The 19483-nt window shown below is 36.0% G+C and overlaps 1 protein-coding gene across 2 annotated transcripts in view; it reads left to right on the forward strand.

The window, feature by feature from the left end:
* The window catches only part of LOC120631335 (protein pecanex), a 42404-nt gene extending 23253 nt beyond the window's left edge, over positions 1–19151 (forward strand). For both annotated transcript variants that reach the window (XM_039900826.1, XM_039900827.1), the window contains exons 16-26: positions 4371–4522; positions 5608–5791; positions 6981–7150; positions 7859–8007; positions 8497–8607; positions 9213–9307; positions 10064–10186; positions 10980–11042; positions 12194–12339; positions 13148–13571; positions 14485–19151. In XM_039900826.1, the coding sequence (XP_039756760.1) occupies positions 4371–4522; positions 5608–5791; positions 6981–7150; positions 7859–8007; positions 8497–8607; positions 9213–9307; positions 10064–10186; positions 10980–11042; positions 12194–12339; positions 13148–13571; positions 14485–14625 (1758 nt within the window). In that variant the 3' untranslated portion in view covers positions 14626–19151. The remainder of the gene's footprint in view (positions 1–4370; positions 4523–5607; positions 5792–6980; positions 7151–7858; positions 8008–8496; positions 8608–9212; positions 9308–10063; positions 10187–10979; positions 11043–12193; positions 12340–13147; positions 13572–14484) is intronic.
* Positions 19152–19483: the final 332 nt, after the last annotated feature.

The following is a 19483-nucleotide window of genomic DNA, read 5'->3' on the forward strand; positions in this document are numbered from 1 at the left end:
ATAACATGTTGAACCGCAGACCAGTCTTGTGGCTGGCTTTTCAGTTCTCAGTTTGGGTCGGAGATTTATGTCAACATATAATCGCGATCACGATATTTTTATTTCCGCAATATGTTCTCGATTGTTAATTGGGGATTTTATATGTTATTTATTTATATAGGTATTTATGTTATATATTTTATTTGTATTTATATATATTATAATTGTATATATATATTTTATTTATATATTTGTATAATTTTAAATCTTATTTATTGCTCCACCTACCTCTTTTCTATGTTTTTTCCTTTTACGCCATTGGTTGCCTGGAAGAAATCGCTATGTAGCGATAAGGCCACCAAATTATACTCTCTTGATATGTATTTATATCTCTGTAACTACTTTTTTTTCTTTGGTGTACAATAAAAGTGTGTATTCCTTGGTTCTCGTTTTTTTTTGTATTTTTTTTTTTATATATATAATTTTAAAATTATGTACCAAGCGGATTTGCATGCTATGTTTGCAATCGGCATAATTGTAGTCACATGCCAAATAGTGCAATGTTTTGATGGCCGATTGGCGCGGTGGGCAGTGATCCATCTTTCTGAGTCCCACAATTGTAAAATGCTGGCGTGATGAACGGGAATATTTTTCAGTGTCTGGGTGTTTTTATGTATATTATAAGTATTTATGTATATTATCTTAGTATCTCCCCCAGAACGGTTTGTCACCGCGGGGGTAGTAGACAAACACCCTCCATTAAAGAAAAAGTATTATATATCTACTTTTAACGTCAGATCATTAGGAAATGAAGATAGAGTCATACAACTAGAGCATGCGATAGCGAAAATAAAATGGGATATTATAGGTCTATCAGAAGTTCGCCGGTTGGGATATAACATGGAAGATAGAGGCCAATACATACTATATAGCTTCGGAGAAACGAAAGGAGAAAAAGGAGTCGGTTTTCTGATAAGAAAACAAAATCAAATTATAATATTGGATTTTATAGGTATAAGCGAGAGAGTGGCCGTACTTCGAGTGCAAATTGAAGGAAATATCTTCTCAATTATTCAGGTATATGCTCCTACAAGTGAAGCGAAGGACATTGAAATCCATTATTTTTACGAATGCTTGCACAATACAATTAAAAAATGTGATCTAAAAATGATTCTAATGGGAGACATGAATGCAAAGGTAGGACAGACAAATAATAATATGGGATTTATCATGGGAAAATACGGATACGGCATCAAAAACGAAAGAGGTGAATTATTTATAGAATTTTGTCAACAAAATAAATTAACCATAATGAATACTATATTTTACAAGCCTAAACAACTTAGATGGACATGGGAGTCGCCAAACGGATCCACAAGAAATGAAATAGACTTCATTACAACAAATGTCCCTAAGTCGATAGAGAATGTTAATGTCCTTAGCAGTTTAAAATTTCCAAGTGATCATAGGATGGTAAGAGCAACTTTAAATATTACCTGTCAAAAACGATCTAGACGACGATTCAATCAAAAGTCAGTAAAATATGTAGATATACCTAAACTTAAAGCATCACTTGCAAGCAAAATATTCAAAACATATTGGAATGAGACGGAAAACCCCCAAGAAATGTATGACATCATAGAAAAAACTATATTTGATAGCACAAAAGTATCTAAAATTACAAGTAGAGAAAACAAAAGGCAAAATATAATAAAATGGGAAGTGGAAGATCTAATAAATGAAAGACACGAGTTGAAGAATAAAAGAAATAAAACAAGAAAAGAAAAGAAAAAACTGAGCATGCTGTATAGAACTATTAATAAAAAAATAAGGGAAAATACTAAAAATTACAGACTACATATACTCCAACACTTACTAGAAAAAACTGGAGCAGTGAAGAAAGCTTATAAGAAGTTAGCCAATACGAAAATCGTCATGAGTCAGATAGAAACCGCTACAGGCTGTACCGTTACTAACAGAAATGAAACTATTCAGATAGCTACTCAATATTATAGAGCTCTATACAGTCAACAATCCCATACAAATGGTACAAAAGTAGAAACATACAATACGGACCCAGCACCACCGTTTATGGAAAGAGAGGTAGAGTTATCAATAAATAAATTAAAACATGACAAAAGCCCTGGACCGGACGGTATTAGCAATGAAATAATAATAGCTGGAAAGGACAGTCTTATTGTACCATTGACGAAACTTTTTAACATTATACTTTATACGAAAAAACTACCGACTCAGTGGACATATTCTGAAATTTCATTAATTTATAAAAAAGGAGACCCGAAACAAATATGTAATTACAGGCCTATCAGTCTAACATCATGCATCTATAAAGTGTTCGCTACCACTTTATTGCGACGCATAACAAAAATCATAGAAGAAAACCAGGGAGTAGAACAAGCAGGTTTTATACAAGGATTTTCCACAATAGATCATATTCACACACTAAAAAATATAATAGAAAAATACAAGGAATATGGAAAACCATTATACATTGGATTTATCGATTATTCTAAAGCATTCGATTCCATTTCCCATAATGCTATGTGGAATGCTCTAGCAGAACAGGGTATTAATAGTGAATACATAGACATTATAAAAGAACTCTACCACAAAAGTACATCTAGCGTTCGTATAGACACGGTCGGAATCCCATTTAAATTAGAAAGAGGTTTAAGGCAAGGCGACCCGCTCTCTTCAAAGTTTTTTTTAGCTGTCCTTGAAAATATATTCAGGACACTAAATTGGGACAACGTCGGGCTAAAAATATACGGTAGCTTCTTGTCACACCTGAGGTTTGCGGACGACATAGTACTATTTTCTGAAAGTTCAGATGGTTTACAGTATATGTTGGAAACATTAAATTTACAAAGTATGAAAGTAGGTCTGCATATAAATCAAGAAAAAACGAAAATTATCACAAACTCCACATGCAGTCAGATACAAATACAATCGAAAGTTATAGAATACGTAGAAGAATATATCTATCTTGGTCATCTGATCTCATTCCAAAACTCTATTGACAAAGAAATAGATAGACGAATCACCAATACATGGAAAAAATATTGGAGCATGAAGGAAATTTTTAAAGGAAATTTACCAATAAGATTAAAAACAAAAGCGCTAGAGACGTGTATATTACCATGTCTTACCTATGCATGCCAGTCCTGGCCCCTCTCAATCAGGACATTGAAAAAAATAAGGACATGTCAAAGAGGTTTGGAGAGGAGTATAGTTGGCCTTAAACTTAAAGACCGCATTAGGTGCTCTGATATAAGACGAGAGACCAAAGCAAGAGACGCCATAAAGCTAATTATGCAACTTAAATGGAGATGGGCGGGTCACATTCAAAGATGTCAAGATAGTAGATGGACAAAAATTGTTACCAACTGGCATCCCATGGATTGGAAGAGAAGACCCGGTAGGCCATTGAAAAGATGGGAGGACGACATCGCGAAAGTTGCGGGTAAGACATGGAGTACTCTTGCAAGGGACAGGTGCAAATGGAAAAATATGGAGGAGGCTTTTACCGCTACTGGCGGTCCTTACGTAAATTAGATAGTATAAGTACAATAAGGGCAATATATTACTTAGCTATGAAAACATTAAAATAGAAAATAAGAATTTAGGATTAAGGAAAATTGTATTTACTTAACTCTATTATATTTAGCCAGTAAGGTATTTAATTGTAAGGAATGTAAATAAAGCTTTATTATTATTATTATTATTATTATGTATATTATATTATATAGTAGTATATTTATTAGTTTATACTAGAGTAAGCAGTTGATTTTCAGTATTGCAAACTAAATAAAAAAAAGTGTGTGTACTTATGTACACGCGTTAGAAGTTATACTCCTTTGGCGTAACGAGATAAAAATTTAAAATCTTTTAAAAACTGTCATCTTTCGCCTTATTCTACGTTTGTAGAAAAAGGTATTTGATACATTGAAAGTTTTATTATAACGCAATATCAGTTCGTTATTTAGTTAGTTAAATAAAGTTTATTTAAATATCACAAAAAATAAATCTATATAATTAATGAAATGTACATAATAAACATAATAAAATTTGGAACACTATTCGACTCATTATAGGACAACGAACATTAATATTTGAGATTTATGTACAATTGAATCAACGAAATGCGCCCGCAGACTTTGACATATGAAAGTGTCAGTGTCAAACCTTATAGCTAACTTCAGGGTGTCGGTTTTTCGTGACGGTGCGCGCGCGCATCGTTAAAATTTACTCATGATTTTTCCCTAACGCGCAAAAAGAAGTATAATTTCGATGAAAAAATTATTGATGATGTTTGATTTACCCCTGGAACAATAAGTGTCGAGGTGGCTAAGGTGTGTGTGGTTGTGCAGGACCACTTCATGTTCCCGGAGGAGTACTGTAGCAGTGCGGCGCTGTACGGAGCGATCGCGTCGCACGCGCAACGACTGGTCATCTGCCACGAGGCCGCCCCCGCCTGGCGGTACAACGTGCTGCGAGGCGCGCCGCACCTACTCGCCCTTAGGTAATTACCGCTCCGTGTTCCCGGAGCGAGTGTTGCGATAAATAAAGGATTTTTTTTTGGTGGTTCGGTACCGGTAAAAAAGAACATGCTTCAACAAATTTTTTTCATTTTTATAAATTTTAAAATGCATATAAAAAAATGTCGAAACCGACAGGATTTGAAACTGCGTCTATCTGGCAATCGCGGCCTGAGCGCTTTTTCCAATCAAGCTACGGCTCTCCTACCGTCGATGCCGAAATTAGTGTATGCCTTTCACATCAGTCTTATAGCGACTGTAACGTCAGCAGGTTCAAATGCTGTCGGTTCCAAAAAAAAGTTTTTATACGCATTTTAAATTTATAAAATTGATTTTTCCTCCAAGTGTAGGTAAAACACTAATAAAAATTATAAAAATTAAATTTTTCATATATATTTTTTTAACAATGTCCGAGCATAAAATAAGCAAATCATGGCTACTCGTAATAGGTATCTACCTAAATAAATAATAGCCCACTACCATCAGTCATGGGCTAACTTGTAGTGAATTAAAAAAAAATCATCGTAAAGTGTGGCATACATAAATAAGTATTGGGTTTTCAATTTTAATTGTTAAAGTTATTATTATGCTTTATTTTATGGAATTACCGCTGTGACGATAGGACCGATTGCGAGAACGTTGATCGCAAGTTAACAGCTGAGAGCTGTTGCAGGGTGCCCATAATTATCTTTTCCGGGGACTAATCTTTTGTAACCGTTAAGTAAATCATAAGAATTAAAAAAATATACGTTCATAAATTTGGTATAACATTAAAATATCTGCACTGAAAAAAAATATCCTGTTTAGTACATTACTGCACTACATTTAGCCCGTTGTTTTTTTTTTTCCACTGGGCACCCTGGGTAGGACTTCGACTTCACTTTCTGACGCCGAGCTCGAATCCCAAGCACGCAACTCTAACTTTTCTAAGTTACGTGCGTTTCAAGCAATTTAAATATGTATAACATGTTTGTGTGAATGTTTGTATGTTCGAATTGTTATTGGTAAATTAATATAAGTATTTTGTTTATATATTGTTATCAGACCCTACATGGACCTTTTCCCACAGGCACGTAATGGACGAGGGCAACGACGACTACAAGATCATAATGCTGAACAAGCGCCACCTGGGGTTCCGCGTCATCAAGCTGAACCGCGAGTGCGTGCGCGGCCTGTGGGCGGGCCAGCAGCAGGAACTTGTGTACCTCCGCAACCGCAACCCAGAGCGCGGCTCCATACAGAACGCGAAGCAGGTACGTTCACTGTGCTATCACGTATCCCAAACCTTTTTTTTCTTCCACTACATGACTGCAATCTCACCTGGTGAAGTGATGGTGATAGCGGGCTAACTAAGCTGTTATAGAGTGTGGCAGCTATATATAACTATCATCAATGTCCTGAATTCATATTGTAAATTATCCGGCTCGAAGGACCAAAATGTTGTAAATATAAATTAAGTGATCTGTATTAAGATTATTAATGAAATTAAATCACTCAGTTCAGTAGGGCAGTTGATTTTTATCCCGAGAGTCAATATAATTATACAGAGTCGTTTTAGAGTATCCAAAACTGTATCGTCAAAGAAAAGTGGACCTAATGTCATGCGTGTTGGAGTCGCAAATCCTGTACTTCTGATTTTTGTTTTACAGATGTTCTGTCAAATACCCTACCTAAAAAATGCACATAACTCCAGAAAGTTATAGGTGCGTTCCGGTCATTAAACCCGCTATACAACGTGTAACGGAATTGCGAAATACTGTGAAAGCGTGCATAAGTACTTCTCATTTTTGTATTACAGATGTTCTAAAAAATGCACATAACTCCGGAAAGTTATAGGTGCGTTCCGGTCATTAAACCCGCAATACAACGTGTAACGGAATTGCGAAATACTGTGAAAGCATGCATAAGTATGTTTCATAAGGAATCACCCTGTAAAAATATTAAATCAAAAGAAGCATATTTATTTTACCATACAAACTTATTCGAAACATTGTGTTTACTTATGACAACCCTATCGAAGATGAAAGACCGACACGGGCATAGTACCTACGCCACGCGACGCGTACCTAATAAAGTGGCAGGAGTCACTTGATTTTAATTTTGCATGTGCTGTTAGGGCTGTATCTGATTTCTTTCAGCAAAAACTATGGCAGTGGTTTACTCAAAAACTATTAGCGTAGACCTAGAGGCCGGTCCCCAACAAGACGGGCAGAAAAGCTGGAAAAATCAAAATCGTGCCGCTTCTATCAAATCGCCAAAATGGCCTCCAACAAAAGCCGACGGAGACAGTTTACCAGCGCGGAGTTAAGATCTCACCAGGACCATGATCTTCACTGATTAAGGAACGACCAGAGAGAGAGAGATGCTTATTTCTTATGTATGACAGGTCTGCAGATTAGGAAATTGATAAGGCTTGTGTGAAATGATTTAATTTTTCCACAGGCTCTTAGGAATATCATCAACTCATCCTGCGACCAGCCGATCGGGTATCCGATCTACGTATCACCGCTCACAACTTCGTATGCGGACACCTCGCCTCAACTGTGTTCGCTCGTAGGCGCTCCCCTCACTGTCACTTCTATACGTGACCATCTAGTAGCTCTATGGCGAAGGTGAGTTGTCCAAGACCTTCTTTAAGTGTGTTTTTAGAAACTACCTGTTGCCGGGCCTTCGCCTGCATTAATTTAGTTGATTTTTAAATCTCACTCTCTCACTTTTTAAATGTCATTTCCGAAATTAAAAGTATCAAAGGCCGATTGGTGACTCTTCTTTCTGAGTCCAAGGCCGTTCGATTACCACACCGCATTCGAAGAGGTGATCACAATTGACCACCAAGATCTTGTGATTTAACACCTTGCGACTTCTGACTTCCTTTGGGGCCTCCTAAAAGATTTGGTCTACGCCAATAGACCAGCATCAATTCAAGACCTCGAAGATGGAGTTCCAGTATGCGATTGGGTTATGGAATTTTTCATGTCATTGTTTTCCATTATTAATGGCATACTTTTCTCATTAAAACGAAATAAACATCCGATCTTTTATCTCAGAAAATGCAATTTTTCATTGAATATCGAAATAAAACCTCTTGTTGGAAAAGCCTTTATATACGTTTTGCCTATGGTTGACAGATCCGTACCCAGCTGTAGGACACTGATAAAGCTCATGAATTATTTTCATTTATTTTGCACAGGCTCTAAGCCCCGTGTAAATGAAGGACAAACAAAAACAAACAAATGAAACACTGGCATTTATAATATTAAGTGAGAAAGTACGGATTAAAGTAAAAATTCTTCTCCTTGAAAAAAATACGTTTAATTCAGGATACGTCGTCGCTGCGGCGAAGGTTGTTCGAGCGGAGCGTGCGAAGCGGCTACGGCGGAAGCCGGACGAGCCCCGTCACGGAACATTCCCCCCGCGCTGCCCGCCAGGAACTCGCTGCCCTCACACGCCTCGCACGCGGCTTCACTTGGTAAGCTCTACTTGCAAATCTAAATCCAAATGCATACAAAACTAAAAAAAAAACAAACTTTTCAAAAGAAACCCGACTGATTTCCAATAGTTTGGACTTGACTCCGCACTTGATTTAATCGTATACCATGTTTCGTATAGGCTCCGAAACGGCTGGAACGATTTCAATGAAACTTTCAGGGAATCTCCGGATTGACCTGGCGAGTAATCCTGTAAAGTTTGATGACGGTCGGAGCACTCCTATTTATGAACTGCCAAACTGACAAATACAGCTTTTATTTACTCGTGCTATGATGATATTCTATTGTTGGGTGTACATGGGTGTAGATAATGATCTTCACCCGCTCGAGAAGAGAATGAATACGGAGAGAAATAAATGATTTAATATATTATGAGACTTGACCCCGCACTTGATTTAATCGTATACCATGTCTCAATTCAATAGCTCAAGCGACTGATGACGATGACTTAAATTAAAATGAAATCTTAGGAGGAACTCGCGGCAGTCTGTCCAGCGCGGGCAAGCCCACGTCGTCCACGCTGGCGTCGCTGGCGGGCCTGCTGCGGGAGCACTCGCACGAGAGGGCACCGGAAGAACCGGGTGAGATGCTCCTTCTGAACCTTGGTATCTCCTTAACCTTGGTATCTTCTTAACTTTAGTATCTCTTTGACCTTGGTGTCTCTTTAAACTTGGTATGTTCTTAATTTAAGTGTCTCTTTAACCTTGGTATCTCTTTAACCTTGGAATATCCTTCACCTTGGGTCTTCCTTAACCTTGGTCTCTCCTTAACCTTGGTATCTCCTTAACCTTGGTCTCTCTTTAACCTCGGTATCTCTTTTACCTTGGTATCTCCTTAATCTTGAACCTTGATAACTCCCAAACCTTGAGTAATTTGACAACGAAAAGGGTCGCATGGACCCATCTATTTTCCTATATAAACTGTTTATTGACGTTTCGGCAAATATAACGCCTTCATTCGTTTCGTTTCATTCTGAATATAACGCTGGAGTTACACCCACATCGTTCAGTCATTGCAGGTCTATTTGATTAACATTCGTGTACACGGTTTCTGTATATTTCGTATAATTCCGTGATAATAATCATTCAAGGTCACATTTCCTTCAAAGTCTTTTGTGAGATCGGTGGTCTGTTCCCAGCTGCGAGACATTTTTAGGCCGAGGCTTATGATGGTATTGTATTTGCAGTGTACATCACGTATCAAGACGTAGCGGAGGCACATCGCCGTAACGAGGAGGCACGCATGGCCCGGAGAGACAGGAGTGCGCGTACACGCACGCAGGTATGCAGTCAAAATCAAATATTTCGGTATTCAAATAGGCACATAGATGGCACTCTTGAGGCGTGATTATATACAAAATGTGTACATAGCAGTGTGTAGCGATGGCGATAACTACATTCGTAAATGTATGTATTTTTACGACGTTTCTAAAAACTTGCTCTGTTCAACGGACTCAATCGGACTTGGTATGTGCGGGTCAAATTTCGTAATTGATTTTAAAACAACTTTCAGAGGAGACACATATCTGCAATTTCTGCTCTTAAATTTAAAACATTACTCTATTTAAAAATTTGTAGCAGGGTGCAAATCTATATATACAATGTGTAAATCAATCTACTCTCACAAGATAGAAAAATGAATGTTAAAATGAAAATTGTTGACGTTGAAAAAGAGCAACTGCTGAGTTTCTTGCCGGCTTCTTCTCGATAGAATCTGCCTTCCGAACCGGTGGTAGAGTCACTACACACAGACAGACTTGACGTTTCAAAAGTGTTAAACTGTTCAAAATAGTGTAAAACTTATATTAGTAGGCCTATTTGAAATAAATCAATGTTGATTATTTTTTTAAATGAAAAAGTTGAAGCAAAATTTATTGTATTCGCACATAACTTAGAAAAGTAAGGGGATTCAAACTCGGCCCCCCGAAAAGTAAGCCGAGTTTCTGCCCACTAGGCTATCACTGCTTCGTCTTAAGTTCAGTATCTGTACCATATTTTTTCAAACAAATTCATTCATTTGATTAATATGGTTGTCCAGCTGAGCAACAGAAGCCGGCTGCGGCGCGACTCACGCTTGCCGGCGTCGTTCCGGCTGCTGGCCGTGTCCGACACGCTGCGCCCGCCCGACCACGCGGACATGAGGCACGGAGACGACGGACAGGTGCGTAGCAACAACTTAGGTTCCTCGTGATATCCAACTTTGACTACACTTTTAAATAAGGAGAAGAAGAAGAACACTTTAATGCACGTATGTTTATTGTATGGCAATAACAATTTATAACAAATTACCAAATACTTTAATTGACATACTCTGCCTAAATTTAAGATTAAAATTATTGAATGGCTTTGTCAGTTTTATTCAGTGGACGAATATCTAAAAGTAAAGCTTTAAATAATTGTGTTTCTAGGTTTATATTTTGGTTTACTTTATATTACTTATTTTTAAGTTGACATTGTTATTTAATTTCACAGTTTTGATACCTATTTGATATATTAAGATCAAATTAGTTACCAGCAATCACGCAAATAAAGATTTGAATTTGTAAAAGTAAATTAAAAAAAAGTAAATCTTTGTGAAATACACAAACAGCAAAGTGAAACTTCTAAAAAGTAGCCTACGAGAGATTGAAATGGATATAGAGTATCCGGAGTCTAAGGTTTGCCATTTTATACCCACCTTAAAAATTATTTAAAACTAGCTTCTGCCCCATACAGACGAAGTCAGTCGTCTGCGTGGACTTCAGAATTGGGACTAAAGCTTCGCTCCTTAACAATTTTTAAACTTATCGCGGGAACTACTCTAGAATGTCAGAAATAAAGCGAAAACGGTCCCGTAGCTAAGAGAGATATAGCCGATTATTAAGAATAATATAATAGTCAAGCTTGGTAATTATAGATGTGATCGGATTATAAAATAAATATATAGTAATTAATATTAGATGTTTTGTTATAAGGGTTCTACTGGCGGATGGGAGTGCGGGTGGCGAGAACAACCGCGACGTGCCGCTAGTGCAAAGGTACTTTTAACGACATCCCTCATATATCTTTTATTTTCTTTCTTATGTATCTCCTCGATAGGTGGAAGTCGGGGTACGGGCCTCCAGGACTTATATCTGTCGATTCAAAAATTTGTTTTAAAATGTTGTTACGGGCTGCCATCTTGGCTTAGGGCATGCGGTTCTCGGTGTCAAAAACTGATATCCGCAGCTAATAAAAAAAATTGATCTTTAACTATTGATATTAAAATCGCGTTAATGTCTGTTGGTTCATTTGTTACCAATGTAAGGCTATACAGTTGAAACGATCTGCGAATCCTTTAAAGAAATTCCATTCAGCAGCTGGAGAAATCATACTTTCGTCCCAGAAAAAAAAATCCTGAAGGAACTTAAAAATATTTATTATACTTAACTTATTAGTATCTCGTTAGTGATTTTGTATTTTGCTGTGTAAAAGAGAAAAAATATTTGAATTCCAACAGCAACTTAAAACTAGATTAAACAAAATATGTTTTTTAATCTAATCCCTTACAAATAAACATGGTATAACGCCGGAGTAATAACGCAGTATTCCATCACCTTTCAAATGACAGAGCGGGCGATAATGAAACTTAATGGTTAACCAATCATAAAATAGGACTGACTGTTAAGTAGAAAACAATATTCTACCCGCGGAACTCCAGAAATATTTTGTTCTTTTTATTTACTCATTGGCATATAAATAATATGACAATACAAACATCTCCATCTAGCCCCAAAGTAACGTAACTTGTGTTATGGGCCCTGAGATGTCTGATAAAAGTTTTTATTTATAACTAGCTGACCCCAGCGCCATCTGTCAGGGTGCAACCCAAACGCATGTCGAAAAATTAATTCAAATCGGTCTAGCCATATAGAGGAGGAGGAGGAGTTCAATGACATACACACACACACAGGAAATATATATATAACTATCTGTACCCTGCCACGCTTCGCTGTGGCACGTTGTGATTGCATCGTTGTGGAAAATAGCTAAAATTTCAGCTCGATCGGTGCAGAACTTTTTGAGAGCCTGAAGCGTACACAAACATAACACTTTTTTATATATAAAGAAGATATAGAAAAACACATGAAAAACATTCACGTTCATCACACGCGGTCTGTAGTTTAAATACAAGTTAACGTTATACCAGGTATCGGGCACCCGTGCGTCCCGGGACTCCCGCGGCTCCGGCTCCGGGTCCTCCCTGGAGGAGGCAGGCGCGAGCGGTCTGGACGTGTCCCTCCCGGACTGTAAGATCATCGCCAACAGAAACGCCAGGCAAGCTAGCTTTACCAGGTAGCTCACTCATTCATTCATTTTACCTTCATTCATTAGCAAAAGTCTATACAACGTGTAAAGAAAACCGAAATAATACTTCACAGGCTTTAGACGTACATTATGTACTGTCTCTTATCTGTTAAACGGAATGTCTTATAGTTAATGAGTAAACTGCCAAAGTTTTTACTGAAATAAATCAGATACCCAACATCACATGCAAAATCAAATCATTTGACTCTTGTCACTTTATTAGGTACGCGTCGCGTAGCGTAGGTACTATGCGTGTGGCGGTCTTTTATCTTCAATAGGGTTGCCATAAATAAACACTTAGGATGTTTTAATGGAAAAATAAATATGATTCTTTTCATTTAATATATCTACATTATGTTTTTTATGAAATATGCATCCTTCAATATTATTTCGTAATTCTGTTACAAGTTGTATAGCCCACTGTAATCAACCATTAATTACAAATTCTGTAATTCTAACACATAATTATTTTTTTTTTGGTTTGGAACCCAAAAACTGAGGACTCTTAACAAAAAACATGTTGAAGGTATACTCATGACGCGTCCTTGAAATTTTCTCTTTATTTTTGCTGCAGTCGCACCAGCTGATCGTAATGCGGCCTTAGGGGAACACGTTTCTTAGAAGATGCCTATTAACGGGATTACAAAGTCCTTTTATTAAATTGGAAAACGGCATTCCAAAATGCGTTGCATGTTAGAAATCAGAGCGCAAGCTTCGTACTCATCCGATGTTTTATTTCATTTCTCACCGCCTTTTTGCCAATACTGCATATTACACAATTAAATATTGTCCTCAGATATTTCATAAACGAAGGTACGTCGAAAGACCTGTCAAAAGTCAGCAGAGACATACGTCACGAACGGGAAAGCTACAGAGACCTCACCGGAAGGTACATTGAGAAACCTGAAGTTATTCCCCTGAAGGAGACTCACTACTCGGACATATCCAACAAAGAGTCGATACTTAAAAAGGAACAGAAAAAGGACCCTAAAGCGAAAGAGATAAAGACTAAAATTAAAAGATCAGATTCTGGTAAAAGTGAACTGAAAGTGAACATTAGTGTAGGAAGCAAAGTGTTGATCGTTGAACCTCTGGGAGTGTATGATTGTATTAACTTGGGGAGGAGGATAGACGTGCTGTGGCCTTCGGAGTACCAGAGGGAGAGAGGGGGGCGAAATTACTGGGGCAGTTGGGTGCCCTTGGCTGGAATGGATGGATTGGTACGTTAGATAATTTATTTATTACTTATTTTTTCCCAATCTTACATTTTTGTCATTACAGGAAAAAGTTATCCTAATGTAAAATAAAATAATATATATAACTATAATGTACATAATATATATCGCTATATTTGTAAGTTCACTAAGACTGCAAAAATTAAACTAATATAATATTAGTAGCCGGGAAGACGGATTTATTAGTTAGATTATATTAGTTCCGCCATTTATCAATAAATTATCACTAGACGACTTGTGAAGACTCCAAAATCGTCGCGTTTGCGGTTGTGTGCGCAAAGAGTCTGATATTTAAAAAAAATCTCATTTGTACTCTTTGGAAAAAAAAAGGCCTAAAGTTTTATTAAAAAGTCAATTAAAATTCTAACTTTTGAAAACAGGGTTTTAAAACAATGTTTAAATCCATATTTATCCCGTTAACGAACTTCAAATAGACTTCCAGAATAAAAAGTATTCCATCAAAATGGGTTCAACTGTTGCAAAGATTAGCATAGACAAATAGACTGGCAGATATAATAAGCCTGACATGTGTCTGCCATCTATGAAATAAGCTATTTCCCACAATGAGAAGGGGTTAAGGCCGTCGTCCACCACGCTGGCCCAGTGCGGATTGATGGACTCCACACACCTTTGAGAACATTATGTAGAACTCTCAGGCATGCAGGTTTCCTCACGATGTTATCCTTCACCGTTGGAACAAGCGATATTTTAATTACTTCAAACGCACATAACTTTAAAGAGGTGCGTGCTGGGATTCGAACTCGGCCCCCTGAAAGTGAAGTCGAGCTCCCACCCACTGGGCTATCACCGCTCACCGCTCTCCTACTTTAGGTATATTCAATTAAATGTAACCAATGCCATAAAACATAAATAATGATAATGATACATGAAATTCCAGGTTGTACACAAATGGACGCCAAGTCATCGCGATCCCAAACTAAGATCCCACGTCGACAAAAGTATACTTTTGCTTCAAATCGACGATAGATTCGTCCCCATCGCGGAAAACTGCGTGCAAGACCTAGGCGATGAAGTCTAGACACTAAATTAAATAGTTCATAGACACGTCCAACTTAATGATCGGTCGAATCGATGTTTGTTTTTGTTTTCGCAGATTCGTTATCGTTTAAGATCCAGGCAGAAAACTTTATGATCTGTGAATCTGCGTGCAAGACAGGAACAAATGTTTAAAAAATGTGATTTTTAATTGTTTTAATGCAACATCGTTAATTATTTACCGTACTTCTATAGGTTACAACGATTATCCTGCACAAATCCACCAACCAAATATTTTAACCAATCAGAACGCACCAAATTTACGCGCGAATCGTCTTCATTGGTTGTTGCGTATGTGCTATGAATAAGATAACATTTCTGTTAGACTCATCTATTGTTATTGTAATTTCAATCTTATCACAATGCAATAAGGTCTGTATTTTATTGGAGTTTACAAACTTTTAGATAATTCCTTTGCGCTAACGAATAATGTCGATGTAACTCGTAGAAGTGGGACTACTGTAAAAGCGTAAGGTAAATATTTACGCCTCTAACAATGGGAACCAATAAATATATTTTTTCTTGTTTTAATGAGGCAATCTTTAATCATTTTATATACTTGCTTTAATTTTTCAGTGCACTCAGTTGGCACAGTGTTGTAGAATCAACCTAATTATGTTGATTGTTCATTTGATTTTTAGGACCAACACTGTGCGAGGCGGACCACTGTGAGATAAACGTAATGTATGTGAATAAGTGTATTATGTCAACGTTTTGTACTTTGTATGGTACCTCAATATGAAAAAAATATATGTACGCAGTGGTAAATACTGCGTTCTTTTAAGTTAGATGTCCCGCCTCAGCAAGGACATTTTGAGGATTTATTCCATATGGATTTTCTCTGGTCTAGTTTAGTAGAGGCTTCGTCCATTACCGACAATCACGTTTGCGTTCTGGTACGATGCTGCGTGGAAACCCATGGTTTAATGCTGTCTTTTACAAAGGGTCGTGCAAATTTAATTTTTTTTCACGTGTATAGGGTATTAAGAATTCAAAACACTGGTTTAATGTAACTGACATACTCTTAAAAGGTTAGCCGGCTACCACCTCATACTTTATCATACCTTTCCAGGTTAAATTACACCTTAGGGTTAACTTGTACTGAAATAAAAAAAAATAACATAAATAATTAAGTCCACGCCATGTACATTGTCCACCTAACGAGTGTACCATACAAAGTAGAAATACAGGCGACTAAAGTTTCGATATAATTATGTTAAGAATAATCGCTAAGTTAATAAATGAATTACGATGAAACTGGGACTTGACAAATTTAATGTTGTTATTGTAAAAATATTGTAATTATTGCAGAACTTCTATTCGAATTCTGTTATATACTAAATAAAATTATACACAAACTATGATAACTATAAAATCTGTTTCATAGATTATACAGAAATAACTCATATTTTAGTTTGTAAAAGACTTTGGTATCAATGAATCAAATTCTTTTACTAAACTAAAATACACTAAATTAAACTAAACGTTAACTTAAATCACTATAAAAAATTTACAATTATCTAATACAACAAAAAAATAGTAGGTTAGTTTAGTTCAGTTTAGTATATAACAGAGTTTAGTACCAATAACGTAAGATCAATAACTCTTTACCTATGTATTTAATCGTTAGGAAATATTAAGGCCGACTCTTGGCCTATGTTGTGATTTCGAATAATTTGATTTCGTGATAGAATCTACTAAAAAAAAAAAATAACATAATCATGTGATGTTATATAAAATTGTTTGTTTGTAAAATATATCACCGTACCAAACAATCGGGAAATGTGGTCTGTCTGCTTAGAAATTTCCAATCATATAATGTATGTTAAAAAATATAATTATATTTGTCTGATAACTATAGTTATTTTTGTTTTTCATGCATAATAAAATTCTGAGAAAGTTAAAAATAGTTGGAAATTTCTAAACGGACAAACTATAAAGTTCCAAAATGTGTATATAATAAAAACTCTTGAAATGTATGTATGTTGCATTGTAAATAAATGTTGTACATAATGTAAAAAATGTATGTCCTATTGTACATCTCACTATGTTGTATGAAAGGGCTTGTTTTAAGTAATATGTTTGTTTCGGGCAAAGTCGGCAGGGTGGGCAAAACTAGTTTGCCCTGACGCAAAGTAGCTCTGTCACAAACAGCTCTATTACTACCAAATAGGTTTTAGGCAAAGTTTTTTTTTTTTTTAAATATTATTTATTTAAAGGAGCTTTGTCACAACGTGACTATGGAAGCTAAATATAACAAAAAAGAAACTATCACTAGTTTGCTCTCCGCTTTAAAGCTAATAGAACAAGTTTATAAAGCATTCTTGCCTTCTCGGATGCCGGGAAGGCAAGGATGCTGTTCCATAGTCCTACTCGGGTTTTCCTTCAAAACATATAAATCTTTCGCCTTTAGGCAAAGTTAAATTTGCAAATCAAGATGTGCCCACCCTGCGAACTCTGCCCGCTACATTTCCTTTTTTTTATTTTTGTTACTTTTTCACTAAATTTTAATTTTAAGTCAAAACCCTTTCCAAAAAACAAACATTAGTCCCTTCAACACCAAAAAAAAAATGTGCATTGTATATTGGTACAAAACTAAGTTATCTAGTGAAATTTTACTGAGTACACACTGTTGCAGTATAGTTTCCACTTAAACATCATATTATGTAATTAAAAAACAACAGCCTCTGGTGGAATATAATCCAAAAAATCAATTAACTCAAAACTTCTGTATGTCTTTGGGGAGTTGTCATTGAGCAGTATATTAGCAGTATCAAAAAAATGCCTAGTTGTGTTAGACTACTGCTAGTCATCTTTCTACTATTTTTTGCTCTAGAATCTAGGTCCATTATAATAAGATGTTAAACGTCGATAAATCGTATTGTTATTTAAAATCCTAACGATACTTAAATTATTTTTATTTTTGAAATTAAAAATATTGGCACTACTATTGATAAAAATTAGGGCCAAATTTAAGGTAACTGATATGAAATTGCAAAAATAATAGGGTTGGTCTTTACTATTTCATAATTTCTAATATTTTTTGCTGAGCAAACTTTCAAAGCATCATATATTTCAATTCTTTATATTTAATTTCCATATACTTCACAGTGTGTACGTTGGTTACTTATATGTATAATACTATCGCTGTTATTTGTTGGGTATATATTTATCGCAAACATAAAGTTGAAGCGCGAACGCGATATCTAGCAACACAGTACAGCCATCATACAGTTCAGAATGGAATATATTTTTAATTACTCCATTAAAAAAAAAAAAAATTACTCCATTCCAAGAACATTCAGTCCGTCCGATCCACAAATATTTTCACATTTTTCCCAAAATACATGGGTCAGTGGGATCTAAGAGGTACTTAAATACAGTAATTGTAACATTAGGGCATTGTGTGGAACGACTATATAAAGTTTCGCAATCATCCATAAGAGGAAAGGATTAGGTGAGATAGGAAGAAAGGAAAATTTTTCATGAAGTTATATTATATGCTGCCTCAGATCGACTGAGTCTACCATAGTTTGTTGGTAATATGAACACTAAAGTACCATGACCGAGCTTTCGACATACTAACATTTTGTATTTAAATGTACTATACACACACTATACATAAGATAGAGTGAAATAAAGCGGCACATACCTATAGTATGTAAAGTATGCAAATATTGGGATTAACACTTTTGTTTTAGTAATTATTAACTTAATCGAGTACAGCGAAGAAAAATAAATTTATAGCTTCCTAAACCACCTGTGTCAAACCACTTTTAGTTTGTGCGATTGAGCGTGCAAACAAACTCTAAGGCGTTACTAGATGCCAACAAAGTTTAAAAAACAACATGGTGATTACTATCAGGGCATGTCCATTTCCGAACTGTATGATTGGTATACTGTGCTAGCACGTTGAGTTTTACGAATTTAAAGGGATTCAATTATCCAAGTTGATCGTTTAAAATTTAAATTATATTCAAAAAATTACTGCTAAATGTAAAATTAAGTATTCCACGTAAAGTTTAAAATCTGGTGATTTTAATTGATATGAAATGTTAAAGCAAAAATAATGTCACAAATAAAGAATAAAAAACAAAAGAAAATCACTGAGAAGTGGCATATATTCCTTAAATATTGTAATCCAATAACACAAAATCGAAAAATTTATCTTAAAATTCTCAAGAAAAAACCTCCATCATACCCCTATTTATTGAACGAACGTATTCACATTAAATAATACATATTCGTTCGCGAGTTGCCTTAATATACTTTAGACTGATTTTTTATAATCGCGAGAGTGAGCCCGTTATTGATGTAAAATCGGTTGCACGCAAAATACAAATAAAAATCAACCAACCAGTTTTTGTTGTAAACTAGACTAAAAAGAGAAAACTAGGCGTTCTTCTCACATTTTTTTCTGAGGAAAAGGATACAGCAATACTATAAAATAATTTGAAACTAAAATTACGTGGATTCAAATTTATTAATTACAAGCAGACCCCAGCGCCATCTGTCGGGCTGATTTGTGAATCTAAACCATCCAGGGTGCCACCCAAAAGCATACCAAAAAATTCATTCAAATCGGTCCAGCCGTTTAGGAGGAGTTCAGTGACATACACACGCACACAAGAATTATATATATGAAGATGATACTCTATTTGGATTTCTTATTAGATCAGCATGGGCAGGAGACAATTATCTCCCCGGGGAATGGAAACAAATTTATCTGCTCCCACAGTTTTTTCAACTCTCAGAGCACTGGCGCACAAGTGGAAATAATAAATAAATAAATAATAAATAACCACTTGGTAGTAGAGTTCCACGCACTAAATCGTGTTATC

This window comes from Pararge aegeria, chromosome 18 (genome assembly GCF_905163445.1).
Source record: "Pararge aegeria chromosome 18, ilParAegt1.1, whole genome shotgun sequence".
Classification (NCBI taxonomy): domain Eukaryota; kingdom Metazoa; phylum Arthropoda; class Insecta; order Lepidoptera; family Nymphalidae; genus Pararge; species Pararge aegeria.